This window comes from Neoarius graeffei, chromosome 28, assembly GCF_027579695.1.
Source record: "Neoarius graeffei isolate fNeoGra1 chromosome 28, fNeoGra1.pri, whole genome shotgun sequence".
Lineage (NCBI taxonomy): Eukaryota > Metazoa > Chordata > Actinopteri > Siluriformes > Ariidae > Neoarius > Neoarius graeffei.
The window spans coordinates 6,219,733-6,236,692 of record NC_083596.1 but is presented as its reverse complement, the minus strand read 5'-3'; the positions used below and the strand labels follow the sequence as shown (position 1 = coordinate 6,236,692).

The following is a 16,960-nucleotide window of genomic DNA, read 5'->3' as shown; positions in this document are numbered from 1 at the left end:
CAGGACTTCACATGGAGGTGAGGGTTTGCAGGGTTTGAGTAGTGTATAGTCTCTGATACGGAACAAGTGCGTTTCTAGAATTCCGGAGAGGCGGGGCGCTGTGGTGTTTGGGAGTTGTCGTCCGGAGCGGCCATGTTTGAATGCTGTGCCGAACCTAGATTTTCTGTGCTGTTACTGACACTATTACATAAGTGAGAGCAGGAAATGACTTGTCTCGTGGATGTTCCACAACTATAAACCGTTAAAAGCAGGACATGACGTTCATTAATTGATTAAACATCGTAATTTATGGAACGTCACATCACACCACATCGACGGTGATTCTTTTTGTATAACAGTGTAATCCTCTGTGTGCTGTTCCTCACTTATTATTGAATCCTCGGTATCTGATTGGTCAATTACGGCAGATTGTTGCTATGGAGACAGTTCTGATCCAAGTCTCTGGAGGACCACATCTAATGGTATCAATTCGCAGAAAGAAGTCTGGTCAATTTTGTCGAATTAACGAATTAACAACATGAGCACTCTGTGGCCAAAAAAAAGTTACTCAATCAGAAAACACCACAGGAGATTTTTCCTATTATTAATTTTAACGTTCAGTTTAATGTGAATTATAATGCACAATCTTAAGAAGGCTACACATTGGAGTTTACGTTGCCATGGACGCAGGTCCAACTGTAGAATCTAATGGCAGATTTTATTTTATTTTTATTTTTTTCGTGGAAGCAATAAAGTCATTTTTAAATCAGTATTTTGAGTCAGTTTATTAATTTCATGAATGTCAAGGGCCTGCATCGTCCTGTCAGGGTTTATTTCGTAATAATGGCCAGCTCTCTGTAAATTATTCCTTACATAACATTTACTGTTTAACGTCTCACTTATCATTTTAATGGATGATGAAAAATGGATGCGATAGAACGGCTTATGTTAGGGATGAATAGAGAGAAAGGAGTTGCTGTATGATCTTGAACACCAGTGTGTGCTGTCGTGGATTCACAGACCAGAAGATCAATAAAAGAGAGAGAGAGAGAGAGAGAGAGAGAGATGAGGAAAATGATTTTTTTTAAAGTAAGCAAACTGAATTATTTATGCAGACGCATGTAAGAGAGACTAGGAAATACAGATCTACCCACTTAAACACACACACACACACACACACACACACACACACACACACACACACACACACACACACACACACACACACACACACACCACTGCTTCCTGTGATGGATTCATCGATCTGTAAACCCATACTGAGTTACTGTAGGATTAACCAGTGCTTTATGTCTGATGATGCTCTATAACACGTTTATTACACATCTTTACCCTTGTCTTTCTCAGACGGTCTCACAGTGTGTATGAGGAGAGCTGTATGTTCTCCATGACTCCCAGCTCCACTGGCCTTAATTTGAGCATCAGGCATGAGTGAACCTGGCTCTGTGTGTGTGTGTGTGTAATCACCCACCCAGTGAAGCATAAACTCCTCTGCCTTTGCCTCGTCACAGGAAACACAGCGCTGTTTTCCCCCCGGGTTAAACGAACTGTGACTCAGTCACTCCAGGCTCTCACACCACAGCGCTATCGAATGCTCCATTCTGATTGGTCAGAAGATGTTGATTAATTTCCTAACAGCAATACAGCTGCAAATCACAGGTTTATATTAATAACTCTGTCCTTTTGATACTCGCACCTTATCGTTTCTATGGTAACAGTTTAAAAATATGATGATGTTGGATGGGAAGAGATGTTTATTTGATCTTTTTTTTTTTTGGAAGGAGTCTCCAGTGTCTTTAGGAACTAACTCATCTCTCGGACGCTGCACAACGTGAGATGTAACTATAAATGGATAAAAATTACGTCGTTGTTATCGTTGCATAATGACATTAATGAGTGCAAAGTTGAAACAGCAGCTGTGTGTGAGAGAGAGAGAGATTTATAACTGAGCCTTGTTTAATTCCCTCCATTTACTTCCTGGGCATCACTACAGACTCTCTCTCTCTCTCTCTCTCTCTCTCTCTCTCTCTCTCTCTCTCTCTTCCATCTGTCTGCCTGTCTGTCTCTCTCTTGCTCTCTCTCCCCTTCCATTTGCCTGTCTTTATCTCTGTCTGTCTCTCTCTCTCTCTTTCTGTTTCTCTCTCTGTCACCTCACAGCAAGAAGGTTCTGGGTTCGAGCCCAACGGGGGCCTTTCTGTGTGGAGTTTGCATGTTCAGTTAACTGGCTACTCTACAGTGTGTGTGTGTGTGTGTGTGTGTGTGTGTGTGAGCGGTTGTTTGTCTGGTGAAGCTGTGACAGGTTGAGCGCGCCAGTGGTAGATGAAGTGTGCTCAGGATTTAGTCCTCTTTTTCTCCTTCCATCCTTTGTTTCATCTTCCACCCGATCTGCCAGACGGAGCAGTGGATTGTCTTTGGATTGGGCAGTACATTGGTGTTTTCAGTAAAACACTCAGTGTTGTGCTGTTGTAGGAAAATAATCAATGACAAGGTGGTCTCACAGAGCGGAATTAGTGTTAACACCCAGAAGGTGATTATTTTCCTGTTACAGCACATCCTGAAGTGTTTTGTTTCTCTTCCACTGCAGTAATTTACATTTATACTTTAAACAATCTTATACAGTGTCTGTTAAAATTACAACTGCAGAGCACCTACTCTCTCTCTCTCTCTCTCTCTCTCTCTCTCTCTCTCTCTGTCGCTGTCTCTCACTCTGTTGCTCTCTCTCTCCCTTTCTCTATATTTCTCCCTCTGTATCTCTCTCTCACGCTGTCGCTCTCTCTCTCTCTGTCGCTCTCTCTCTCTTTCTCTATATTTCTCCCTCTGTATCTCTCTCTCTCTGTTTCTCCATCTGTATCTCTCTCTCTCGATGTTGCTCTCTCTCCCCCCCTCCTCTTCTCTCAGTCTGTCTGTCCCTCTCTTTCTGTCTCTTTCTCTCTGCTTCTCTCTGTCTGTCTGTCTGTCTGTCTGTCTGTCTGTCTCTCTCTTTCCTCTTCTCTCAGTCTGTCTGTCCCTCTTTTTTGGTCTCTTTCCCCTTCTGTCTGTCTGTCTCTCTCTTTGTCTGTCTCTGTCTCTCTGTGTCTCTCTCTCTGTCCCTCTCTCTCTTTCTCTCTCATTCTTACATAACAGCTCGCTTTCTCTGCAGGGTTTTAAAACAATGTCCCAGCTCAGCAGATCAGCTGGAAATGATTCACTTGTATTGAGGCACACTGTTAGTTTTGGCACTCATCATGACATTATTTGGATATGTGTGTGTGTGTGTGTGTGTGTGTGTGTGTGTGTGTGTGTGTGTGTGTGTGTGTGCGCACGCGTGTATGCGCGCATGTGTGTGTGTGTGTGTGTATATATACGCATTTCCTCATCAAATTTCCATGCAAGTCTCCCGTCTTCCTGACTCTCTTTGTGTCGGTGGACTGGAAAGAATGGAAAAGTGAATTTTTAAAAATAGTTTAATATTAAATATTATAATATGTATCAACACGTCAATATGTCAGAAGTTCGGACACACCTTCTAATTCTGTGCTTTTTTTCTGTATTTTTATTAATAAAAAGTCACTTCATGTCTTAAAGTAATGATGGATGTCGTTTCTCTTTACTTAATTGATCGGTTCTTGATAGAATATATATGGATTACTCCAGTTGTGGATGGAATAGAGCTTTTTATTATTTGTATTGTTATTATTTACTATTTACTGTTTGATGATTTCAAATGCGGGTGGCATGGTGGTGTAGTGGTTAGCGCTGTCGCCTCACAGCAAGAAGGTCCGGGTTCGAGCCCCGTGGCCGGCGAGGGCCTTTCTGTATGGAGTTTGCATGTTCTCCCCGTGTCCGTGTGGGTTTCCTCCGGGTGCTCCGGTTTCCCCCACAGTCCAAAGACATGCAGGTTAGGTTAACTGGTGACTCTAAATTGACCGTAGGTGTGAATGTAAGTGTGAATGGTTGTCTGTGTCTATGTGTCAGCCCTGTGATGACCTGGCGACTTGTCCAGGGTGTACCCCACCTTTCGCCCGTAGTCAGCTGGGATAGGCTCCAGCTTGCCTGCGACCCTGTAGAACAGGATAAAGCGGCTAGAGATAATGAGATGAGATGATTTCAAATGCATTAAGAAGGCAATAAACTCGTCCACTAATTTACTTTTGATGAGGCACAGCCAATAATTGAAAAGCGTTCCAGGTGACGACCTCATGAAGTTGGTTAAGATAATTCCAATAGTGTGCAAAGCGTCATCAAGGGAAACGCTGGATACGCTGAAGAATCTAAAATATCAAACATATTTTTCCACAAGTTTCTGTTTTACCATGTAATTCCGTATATGTTCCAGATATTATTTTATAGTTTTGATGTCTTCAGTGTTGTTGTACAATGTAGAAAATACAAAATACAGAAAAACCTATGAATGAGTAGAGTAGGGGTGTACAAACTTTTAATTGGTACTGTTCACCCAAACAGGTACAAAGTATTATATTTAACAGTTATTTCATGAAATCGAGTCATACATGAGCTGACAGCTGATGAGGAGCGTAGCACCTAGTTATCTATAATGCATGTACGACAAGATTGAGTGGAATAACTATTTTATTCTATCCACATTCACTGGATTTTGAGAAACAGAGCATTTTTATTTTTATTTTTTTTGCAAATTCAATAAATAAATACTTTATACAAAACATATGACAAACTCATTTCCGCTAAGAATGGAAACAAACCGGCAAAATGACAGGAGCAATTTGTGAAAATTGCAATAATAATAATAATAATAATAATAATTGAAAAATGATAATAAAAACATACATTCTTACCATCAAATACTTTCATTCCATATTTTGTTGCTTTTTTATTTTTTGTGGTTTTATTTTCGAGTAGAGTTTTTATTTCATCCTCGGTTGCTTCAGCAGCACACTTACACATTTTGTTTTTCTCTACTCATGGTATATGAGCTGATATCCTAGTAGTAGAGTAGCCAATCAGAGGACACGATTGCTCATATCCAGCGACTATGGATAGAATACTTATTAATATCTGCTGGAGCTGTGTCTGGCTGTATGAAGAAAATTGTATTACTGAAACATTCTATTACCAAATATTTATCAACTTAAATATTACTTTTGTTAAATTTAAATTAAAAAAAACATTTTGTTTCATTTTCTTAATAACCAACAATAATTATTTACCCACTTTTGTAAAGGCTGGAGTAAAATATAATAACCTCCGGTATTTACAAAAATAGTCCTTTTATTAAAAATGAAAAAGTTCATAACAAATATTCCTGTTCTTAATAAACTTTTACAAACATTTGTACTTCCTCCATTTGCTTCTGTTTTCTTTATCTTTATTTCTTTATCTTCTCTTTTCGCAGCATTAGAGCTGTGTTACTTCCTCCTACAGTGAAGTCACGTGTATCTATTCCTGCTATTTTGCATTATTGTGCCCTCTGCTGCACAATTGCAGCAGAGAGCACAATAAAACAACACAATTGCAGCTAAAAACTCAGAGGCGACGTCCTCTGATAATAATCACCATTTGTTTTTTACTTCATTGATTTTAATTGTCATAAATTTGTATCGTGGTTTATCGTCGCACGATATATTGTCACATGCAAACCTCAAAATGACTTCGTAGAATATATCGGAGTGTGTTTTTTTTATTCTACAGGGTATATGTATGAGACAAACACAGGAAGGATCAACACAAGCCTTGACATCCTTTATAATACTTTTCTCTGTCCCACTCCTTTCTTTTAGATGAGTGTGTGTGTTTGTATGTGTGTGAGGCATATGATTATGGATTATGCAAAAGAGACTGAAGCTTGCGGCTCAGCGTATTGTGTATATTGTGTGCACTGTGTTTGCAAATTTTTGTCACAGTTATAGGTGAAGTGTGTGTGTGTGTGTGTGTGTGTGTGTGTGTGTGTGTGTAAGTGTGGTTCCACTGTTATTAGATGGGCACTGAGATGTCAAACCCTCTGATATCAAAGTGGTGGCAGTACTGCACATTTATTGTGTGTGTGTGTGTGTGTGTGTGTGTGTGTGTGTGTGGGGTCTAGGTGACCATCCTTCGAGGAAAGGACGGCTATGGGTTCACCATCTGCTCCGACTCACCCGTCCGAGTACAAGCTGTTGATCCAGGCAAGGACCTCGCTGCTCCACACACACACACACACACACACACACACACACACACACACACACACACACACACACAGAGTCAAACCCACTCATGCAATCTAAGAGGGAGAACTTGAGTGGGTGTGCATGTTAGTCTAGAGATCTATATCTAATCGTGTGTATGTGTGTGTGTGTGTGTTCAGGTGGTCCTGCAGATGTGGCTGGCCTCAGGCAGCTGGACACTGTGCTGCAGTTGAACGGTCAGCCTGTGGAGCAGTGGAAGTGCGCAGATCTCGCTCACGCCATCAGGTAGTGCAGCTCACAGCTCTGTACACCTCCGTACTTCTGAACACTTGTTCTGTCCACATTGTTCCTCCACTTTTTCTGAAAGTAAATCTCACTCCAGGGAATGAAACACTCTTACAACGACCTTATGCATGTTTAATATCGAGCTCCGTCTATTTTGGTCTCCACTTACAGTGAAGATTCATTAGTGTGTTCCACATTTCCAGAGCAAACAATGTCCCATAATTCAGTAAAGCGCTACTGCGGTGTAATATTACTGCACGATCGAGTGGTTTATCTTCTTTATCTGGTACTGCAGTACCGCCGACATCCATTTACAGAAACGTTTATCTTTTCGCCCGCTCTTTATTCAGACACTCGGGCAGGATGATCTCAGCTGTCAGGATTCAGAAATCAGATATAAGGGCAGGTTCAGCGCCGGTTCACGGGCCAGACGCTAGAGCTGCTTCAAATCATCGTCAAACTCTATGAGTCACTTCTTTGCGCTTGCTTTGTTCTCGTCCTCTTTTAGATAAATCTGCTTCTGAAGCAAATGAGAAATTCAATGAAAATAAAGAAGATGGAAATAAAGAATAAAACTCGTGTTGTGCATTTGAAGGAAAATCATCAACGACAGCGAGGTGTGATGCGGCCTGATGGGACTGAATTGGACTGAATTGTCTTTATCGTCATTGTCTACAACGGAATTAAAATTGCCACTCTGTGGTGGAAACATAGAAACACAGGACACTGAAGACAAAAACCCCCCCCAAAAAATCCACCAAAAAGAAACAACAACAACAAAACCTGACAAAATGAAACTTGTGATACTAGGAATTAAATTAAATAGTCTGTACAAAATAATCTGATTATTTATTTATTTATTATTATCCTCTCATGGGCAGCACGGTGGTGTAGTGGTTAGCGCTGTCGCCTCACAGCAAGAAGGTCCGGGTTCGAGCCCCGTGGCCGGCGAGGGCCTTTCTGTGCGGAGTTTGCATGTTCTCCCCGTGTCCGCGTGGGTTTCCTCTGGGTGCTCCGGTTTCCCCCACAGTCCAAAGACATGCAGGTTAGGTTAACTGGTGACTCTAAATTGAGCGTAGGTGTGAATGTGAGTGTGAATGGTTGTCTGTGTCTATGTGTCGGCCCTGTGATGACCTGGCGACTTGTCCAGGGTGTACCCCGCCTTTCGCCCGTAGTCAGCTGGGATAGGCTCCAGCTTGCCTGCGACCCTGAAGAAGGATAAAGCGGCTAGAGATGATGAGATGAGATGAGATGAGATTATCCTCTCATGTTTATTTATTTATTTATTATCCATTTACAGTTACATTTACTGTTGTGGAATTTCCGCAAATTTCAGAAGACATCTTTGCGTCTTGACTGTTACAAAATGGCGAACACTGGAGACTCCTTCCGCTCCTCCCACTTCGTTTTTTGTTCGACGAGTTTCCTTCATACAAGTCGCTATGAATTTGTACTTTGTTACTATACGAACAATAACGAGCACATTAAACAAGCCTGCATTTTGCGGCTGCATGTAGAAAATGGATCAACACCTTCTGACCAGTCAGCATGGAGAATGCGACAGTGCTGTGTGTGGTGTGTTGTTGTACATTTCTCTCTGTGCAGAAGCAGTGCCCGTGAGATCACGCTGGTGGTGTGGCGCTCAGGACCCTCTGTGAAGTCCAGCTACGAGGGTCTGATCCATCACTCCTACAAGAGCTCCAACTACGACTGTCCCGTGTCTCCTCCCAGAACGAAGCGTGCAGAGAAAACGCCGCCTGTACCCCCGCTGCCCGCGCACCTCCGTCACCGAATACTGCTCAATGGCTCAGAGGGGGCGAGGGGTGGCGGCATCGGGGCCGCCGGGGTGCCGTGGGGTGACAGGAGAGAGGAGGGAAAAGCCAGCGGCAGGACGCACACTCCAACTCTCAGAGGGACGCGAGTCAAAGCGTCCAACGGGGACAATTACATCATCCTCTCTCCCATCAACCCAGGAGGCCAGGTACAGGAGATTGATTATACACAGTAGATGAGGTTTTTTATTTTTTCTGGAAGCTTCCATGACTGAGTCTTCAGTGGGTTATGTTATTGAACAGAAGGTTATGAGTTCAAATCCCACAACTGCAATCTTAGCAGGGTTCTTAATGAGCATGGTTAATGAGCAAGTACTGATGAGCATGGTTATAACTGACAGCAGCAATAACAACAAACCAAAATGGAAAAAAAACCAACAACATTAAACTGTACATGAATAAATAAAAACAACATACAGCATAATATCAAGAGATAAAAGCACAAACTAAAAACAGCCAATGGATTAATTAATTAATGTGTGAATGAATAAATAAACACAAATAAGCAAACAAAAACAATATAAACCAATGAATAAAAACAACAAATGTATAAACAAACAAACAAACAAACAAATGAATAAAAATATATAAGGAGTAATAAAATCAATCAATGTTATATGAATAAATAAAAACAAACTATCATGGCAGCTAATAAAACAGCAAATGAATAAACAAACAACATACCGAGCAAATAAATAATATTTCACCTTATTAAATATTCTCAATTAAGCAATAAGTCAATTACAGGGTTTTAAAAATCAAAAGCTAATGTGAAAATTTAAATCGCAGAAATACTAACATCGGTCATGAGGCTATAGTGTAGGTCTTTACTGATATAATATTGATTTAGTTCTTCATCATTTTAGAAATCAGATAATCACAATTCACTGACAGAACGTTGGAAAGGTCATTAAGGGTCAAGGGAGTTAATCAGTGAAAAGCGTTTATTCTCAAATTAGCTCAGATTCAGAACAGACTACGAAACAATTTGGTGTTTTATTGCCATAATCACTGATAGTTAAACATTAACAGGCTGTAGGTAAAAATCAGTCACGTTTGTCGCTTATAAAGATGCTCGTAAGCAAGAAATTTTGGTGCTAGTACATGTTAGCTAGCTATATGAACTAATCTTAGCTACAGTAGCTAACACCTCATTCTCACATAACCAGAATCACTTCACGATACACGCCAGTAGATGATTTTGGGCCTTCCGGGGCCAACGGGTATGCATTCCAGGCCCTTCTGTCGGAATACGTGAGAGCCGGGGAGCTAGCTTGACAACCGCTAGGGCGTGGCTTCTATCCATGGAAAGTTTGGTCATGTTAAAAATTGCCGTGGCTCCATCAAGCATCAGATGAATTAATGTGTCGCAACCATGAAGGGATCCGTGGGCATCCTTGAGGCATATGCGATGCTTACGTGGGATACCTGGGGTTATCTTAGCATTCTGTCGCAACCATCGAGCTCACAATGTTCACGGAACAACATTCTGCAGAAAGTGAAAAGTTTGCCAAGGGGGCGTGGCTTATTTCATCTTGCCATGGCTGTGCTGTACTGCAGTCGTGAAAAGTGTACTCATTGCCGTAAAGCCATATGTCGTTATACATCACTGCCGCCATTGGTTTTACTGGCATCTTCCGTTGCTACGGTTGCGGCTAACATGGCTTTATTTGCATATCCAATTTTATGTGACGGATCACCTCCAAAATCTGTCGGAATGGCCACGGTATCCTCAGCCACGGTTCTCACGGATCAACTGGCTATGTGTGACCTTAGCGTAATGATATAGAGATAACTGTCTGGAAAGTACGAGTACTTGCAGTTCCACTGTGCTTGTGTTTTTAAGTGTGTGTGTGTTGGGGAGGTAATCAGTGAGGTCAAGAGGGAATAAAATGCCAAACAATTGATGCATGAACCTTGAAATAGTGACCTTTGGACAATCTGGTTTAGCGAGAGCACGCAGCTACTAACAGGAGACACACATGGCCAGGTTTATAGCCTCGGCTTCTTTCCCATCGTACCCTGAGGGACTCATAACGTTGTATTTTTTTTTTTTTGAGAGAAAGCTTACACAGAGTCACGATCTGGTTTCAACCCAAGCTGATCTTGTTGTGTGTCTCAGGAGGACTGAATCGGGAAAACAGAGCCTAATCTTATCTTATATTTCATTTACATTTATTCTCATTAAAAAATTTGCGTAAATACACCAAAAGACGAGTTTCTGTATCTAAAGACGAGCACTGAATTGAGAACAAATGACTTGACACAACACACACACATACACATGACTTTAAAAAGACCAGGCTGGGCATTATTGATTTCAGATGATTGAACGGATCATTTGCACTATTGTTGGAGGAAATACGATGCCCAGCTTTCCCATGGCATCAAATAACACCACTTATGAATCATAAGCTTCAGGAATGTGCTGTTGTTTTGGGAAAACTGAACAATAAACCTGACCACAATCAGAATCTGTTTTCTTTTGGAAAACCACAAGAGAGTCTGAAAGAATTCCACGGCATGAAAGACAAAAATCTGCTCACTTAAGAGACAAATTGGGAATCAGTGTCACGTCACACTGGATTATGGGATCGGTCAGCCATTTTGTTTCTTTGCTACAAAGACATTCACATGTAAAGAGAATGAAGTCATGATACAGAAGAACGAGACGATACGAGATTGTTTTAGAATGAGGGACGCTGAGGATTTGGTGAAGGAGAAAGTCAGTGGTCACCTTCATGGCTATTGATAGTTACATCTGCGTTGATTAACGATGGAATGGAAGTATGGAAGTATGGAAGTATGGTGCACACTCCGAGTCCCCAGTATGCCATGTCATATGGACTCGTACGAGTCCAATGGAGAGTTAATATGCCATGACTCACTGGGGACTCGAGTGCTGGACCAATCGCACTGGAGTTACAGCTCTTATACCACATCTGAACCTTGAACCAAGTTTGTGTGGAGAAATGATCTGGAACTGTTCTGGATATCACATCTGACCTGCTGGTGATGATCTCGCTGACATCATATCTCTGATCTCACAGATCCTGACACAAGTATACGGAGACAATCCTGGCACTCTGGGTAAGTTTAATTATTATAGTATTTACAGTATAATCTGTCACGTAATAATAAAATGTATAATAAAATGCATTGTCGAGAGAAATGCCAGATGTGATTGGTCATATCACTGACCGTTACGTTGACTGTGATGTTCTTCTGGTTGTACTGCACTCCAGCCGGATGGATGTACCCACCAGGAAATGTGAACCCACCCCAGCCTCATGCCGCGCCCAGCCTGGCAGGTAGAACCAACTTCCTGCGCCGTTCAGGCAACAGATCCAAATCAACTCCCACAAGCTACCAGCCCAGCTCCAACTTTGCCAACTACCAGAACTGCACCATCGTCAGATCTCACGTGCAGACTCACGCCAACTACGGGGCTTACGTCAAAGTGGCGCCCAAAGTTCTCATCTTCCCCATCTTTGTGCAGGTATCGATCATGTTGGGTTTGATCTGTAATTGTCAGTTCACAGGATAATTGATGGATGTAAAGGAAAGTGAAGAAGTGTGTCGTTCCTGAGAGCCGTAGTAAGTATGGAGCTCCGAGGAACTTCCAGTACAGTGGAGATTAAAGGCTGTGATTAACAACCCAGCCAAGTGAAAAGACGAGTGTAAAAAGACTAAAAACGCGTGTGTCAGTTAGTCAGTTAGTTAGTCAGTCAGTCAGTCAGTCAGTTCATTAGTCAGTCAGTTAGTTAGATAGACAGTTAGTTCATCAGTTACTTTGTCAGTTAGTTACTTAGCCAGTTGGTTAGTTAGTCAGTCAGTTACTTAGACAGTCAGTTCATCAGTTAGTTAGTCAATTAGTTAATCAGTCAGTCAGTCAGTCAGTCAGTCAGTCAGTCAGTCAGTCAGTCAGTTACTTTATCAGTTAGTTACTTAGCCAGTTAGTTAATCAGTCAGTCAGTCAGTCAGTCAGTCAGTCAGTCAGTCAGTCAGTTAGTTACTTAGTCAGTTGGTTAGTCAGTCAGCCAGTTGGTCAGTCCATTAGTTAGTCACTTACTTTGCCAGTTACTGAGTCAGTTGGTTATTTAGTCAGTTATTTAGTCAGTCAGTCAGTCAGTCAGTCAGTCAGTCAGTCAGTCAGTCAGTCAGTTAGTTAGTTAGTCAGTTGGCTAGTCTGTCAGTCAGTTACTTAGTCAGTTGCTTAGTCAGTTGGTTATTTTGTCAGTTATTTAGTCAGTCAGTTAGTTAGATAGTCAGTTACTTAGTCAGTTAGTCAGTCAGTTAGTTAATCAGCCAGTCAGTCAGTCAGTTACTTTGTTAGTTACTTAGCCAGTTAGTCAGTCAGTTAGTGAGATAGTCAGTTACTTTGACATTCACTTAGTCAATTAATTCATTCATTCATTCATACCTATCTCATTTTGCCCTAATTTTATTCAGGCCCATTTCCCAACCACTAGCTCTCACATGACAGAAAGCTAGCTTTATATAGAAATGTCCCAAACTGTATTACACACCAAATAGACATGATGTATTTTCTTTTTCTTTTTTATGTGAAATACGCAATCCTTTACATAAAAATCAGCTCAGATATTTTTCCACCTGTGTTTTTGCTCATACTGAAGCCTTTAGTAAATCAGGATCCCTGTGAACAAGGATTCAGTGATGAAGTGGATCTCAGTAATCTCAAGAAAATCAGTTACAAATCTAATTTTTCATCTTTCAGTTCACTATCAGCACCCGTTTCCAGATTTGACTGATTCTCTAAAACAGTGAATCTCAAAGTCAGGTCCATGAAACATTTTTTTAAACCAGATGTTTACATTTTACTTCAGTGTTGGAAATGATACTTCTTCATTTCTAAAGTTATTACTCCTATAAACAATTATAATTTTAATAAAAAATGTAATAAACGCGTTTAAACAATGAGCACAAATTTAACTTTATTTCAGTTACTCAGTTCAAGTCAAGTCAAGTTTATTTGTATAGCGCTTTTAACAATAAACATTGTCGTCTATCCCCAATGATCAAACCTGTGGCGACAGCGGCAAGGAAAAACTCCCTCAGATTACATGAGGAAGAAACCTCGAGAGGAACCAGACTCAAAAGGGAACCCATCCTCATTTGGGCAACAACAGACAACATGACTATAACATTAACAGTTTTAACATGAAGTCAGTTTCGTTGATGTTATAAACTCTTCATTGATGGAAACTTGAGTGGAAAACTGTTCATGACAACTGCAGTCCTAAAGTTAGCAAGTCAACTGCAGTCCTGAAGTTAGCAAGTCAGCTGAGTTCATTTACTCATACCTCAGCACTGGACTCTTGGTCAGCACTTGCTGAAGATTTCTGTGAGCACAAAAGCACAATGTTCTGTGTTGACAAAAAGCAAGTGTGTGGGGTCTGTAGAAACGTCCCCCAGCAAGCTTCCTGTTCACACCACTCGCTCTTTGATGCATGAGACCAGCTTCAGAAGGAGGATGTGGCAAACGCTGCCGCACTCTTTCACCATGCTCGTGTCTTTAGGTGCTTTTAGCCTCGCGTGGTCAAAGCTGCTTTCCCAGACTGCTCGGTCTACCAGCACGTGTCATACTGTGGGGGTTGAGTGAACGATCACTGAAGAGCACTAGAGCAAGTTTGCAGTTCAGCTTACTTCCACCTACAGCACAGCTTCTCCTGTTCTTAGTATGGAACTCGCGTGTGTGAGTGACATAGTGATGCAGTGCTGATATGTTTCTTATTTTGAATCCTAGCATGTTAATTAGCCAGGTTTTCTTTATCTCCATAGCCGCTGGACCTGTGTAGCCCGACCAGAACACTCCTGATCACCGAGGAGATGATCCTGCATGAGAGCAAACATCTCTCCATCAAGGTAGGACATTATAATGAAGATAAATGTAGTGTGTGTGTGTGTGTGTGTGTGTGAGACACGTAAAAAGTATTGTCAGCAAATTTTGCCAGCTGTGAATAAAGAACCCACCTGGTATCCGAGGCAGAACATGTTCATTCTGCCTCATTATACGCTGCAGAGGAGAGCCGAGAGGGAGCATCTCCATGGACGAGGATGTGGATGATATGGAGGTGTGATTTAAGTTTACTTAGTCCACTCATCTTCCTCTCGCTCCTCTAAATGAGCTGTAGGCAGCATCAGGGTGAACGGTAACATGCTGCAGAACCACAAGCAAGAATATCAGAGAACGTTCTAGAAAATACTAGACCTTAAAAAAAAAAAACCCTCCAAAGCCAGTTGAACCAGTCAATATTAAGCTTAAATATTGTAACTTAGTGCGATGTTTACTTACTAAAAAGATTAAAATGACACATAACAACATAGCTGTAATGTTGCCTCATTGTAACACCCAACCAGAGGTGAGCTTCTATAACAATAAAAACAGTTGTAGTGAATATATAATGCAACTAGTAATTTGCACTAGCCCTTATGAACCAGGACGTCTGATCACCGTACCCTATAGATCTGGAACGGTAAGAGATAGAGAATGATGCTTAGTGAGGAAAAGTTTCGCTCTGCCACCCTGAGCGGCACGGTGGTGTAGTGGTTAGCACTGTCACCTCACAGCAAGAAGGTCCGGGTTCGAGCCCCGTGGCCGACGGGGGCTTTTCTGCGTGGAGTTTGCATGTTCTCCCCGTGTCTGCATGGGTTTCCTCCGGGTGCTCCGGTTTCCCCCACAGTCCAAAGACACGCAGGTTAGGTTAACATAGGACGGCCTTGGGCTGAAGTGTCCAAGAGTGGCGGCGCGTATGTATGCAGCGGCTTTGCTCTCCTGTGATGAACTAAATTTCGTTGTACATTTGTGCAGTGACAATAAAGGCATTCTATTCTATTCCTGAACAAAATAAAAAAAAAATACTGATTGAAAAAAATTACATTTTTTAATGGATCGTTCTGGATCAGTGATCCAGATCAGCACCAAAAGTCATAGCAATATACAGGTAATTCATCCCAGAGCTATTCTTCATGTGAAATTTGGTGATGATTGGTTGAAAACTGAGGGAGAAATAGCGTCCTAAAAAACGTTATGAGAATAATAACGAGACCGTCAATGACGGCGTAGCTCATTCCGGCTCCGTCTAGTCCAGAAGGAACAGTCTAAAGTGGGCCACCTTCCTTGAACAATAAATGTTGCAAGCTATATACAATATATACAAGCTATATATAGAAGCAATATCCGCCCTAGGAATACTGACCTGTTTGCCAGAAAGATTCTAAAATGGCGAGGAATTGACCGAGAAGAAGCGACTTTTGTTAAAAGGCTTAATTAGTCCATAACTTCATTAATAATTGTAATTAAGCAAATCTGGGTAGAAGTTATATGCACCCTAGGTACCCCTACCTTCATGCCAGAAAGAATCAAAATCAGTGAAGAATTGACGGAGAAGAAGCGATTTGTGTGGAAACTGCTCGTTAGGGATTGATTAATTACTCCATATCTTCATTATTAATTGCAATTAATCTGCAAATTTGTGTAGAAGCTATATACACCCCAGGCAGACCTACCTTCCTGCCAAAAAGAATAAAAATCAGTGAAGAATTGAGAGAGAAGATGTGATTTTCGTGAAATGTGGATGACGCCCGATGGATGGATTACACATGATGGCATAAATTCATCACCTGTCAGCCGGATGAGATAATAATAATAATAATAATAATAATAATAATAAAGTAGAAAGATCCTGAGTGAGAGTAGCAATTTGTGCCAGGACTGCTAGTGCAAACTAATAATTTGTGAAGAAGAAAACAATTTCATTTGTTATTTGTAGCTACTGTGAGCCTAATATTTGACTATTTCATTAATTTTTTTTGAAAAAAAGAGGCATTTTTAAGTTTTGCTAAAATTTCTGAGCCTCTGATCTACAGCACTGAGTCGGTCTCTGAATACACATGCAATTAAAATCAACAGTAAACAGCAAGAAACAAGATACAAGCTACAAATATGCAATTTGTACAGCGGTCAGTGTAGCTAGGTCGTCCTCTGATGAAAAAGTTTTTCATCATAGAGATTTTCATCAGAACTTCCCGAAAGTCTATGAGACATCTTATTGTGTTTCTGGCCAGTCCAGATTCCGTGTATTTCTTTCCCACATTGTCTCGTCCAGTTCCTGGGTCTCGTTTTAACAGTAATCAGGAAATGACAGAACAGCAGAGCAGAAACGTTAACATCGTCTCACTGAGAGCAGGAAAAGAAAATGAAATGAAATGAAATAAACTGAGGCGAAGGTTGCATCCTGCTCAGTGTGGTCAGTCAGTCATAGCGAGATATGATTCATGCTAATATTAATGACTCAACGTTTTTCTCAGTACCGTTAATCAGATGTGACATCTGAGTAAGTGCTAACTCAACCTCACTTTGCTTTTTTTTCCCGTTCAGCTTCATGCTTCTTCAGTGTTTCTGTTTGTCTGTATTTTGGTTTCATTAATAACGCTTTAGTCCTCAGAGATGCTAAGTCATTGCTGTAACTGGAAATCCTCGCTGAGTGTCAGAGTAACAATACCAAGGGAAGGGAAGGGAAGGGAAGGTCGTCGAGTTAGCTAGCTATGTTCATGAAACATTATTGCTTTGTAAAATTTTTAGCAATGTGCAGTCATCTTAGAAATTAATTTAATTTCTGTAAATGCATGCTCATTGTGTTTAGATGTTTCTACCGCATCGTCTGAGCTCCAGGCACAGCTCAGGTCTTCTCAGGCTTGGAG

The 16,960-nt window shown here is 41.2% G+C and overlaps 1 protein-coding gene across 2 annotated transcripts in view; it reads left to right on the top strand.

Annotated features, from left to right (window-relative positions):
- rgs3a (regulator of G protein signaling 3a) overlaps positions 1-16,960 on the top strand; it is a 244,983-nt gene that overhangs the window by 20,329 nt on the left and 207,694 nt on the right. Inside the window, exons 2-7 of one of the 2 annotated variants that reach the window (XM_060912131.1) lie at positions 6,035-6,116; positions 6,299-6,404; positions 8,010-8,385; positions 11,287-11,326; positions 11,482-11,735; positions 14,039-14,122. In XM_060912131.1, coding sequence (XP_060768114.1) covers positions 6,035-6,116; positions 6,299-6,404; positions 8,010-8,385; positions 11,287-11,326; positions 11,482-11,735; positions 14,039-14,122 — 942 coding nt within the window. Of the gene's footprint in view, positions 1-6,034; positions 6,117-6,298; positions 6,405-8,009; positions 8,386-11,286; positions 11,327-11,481; positions 11,736-13,802; positions 13,953-14,038; positions 14,123-16,960 lie in introns of those variants that run through there. The other variant, XM_060912129.1, reaches the window with a different exon arrangement.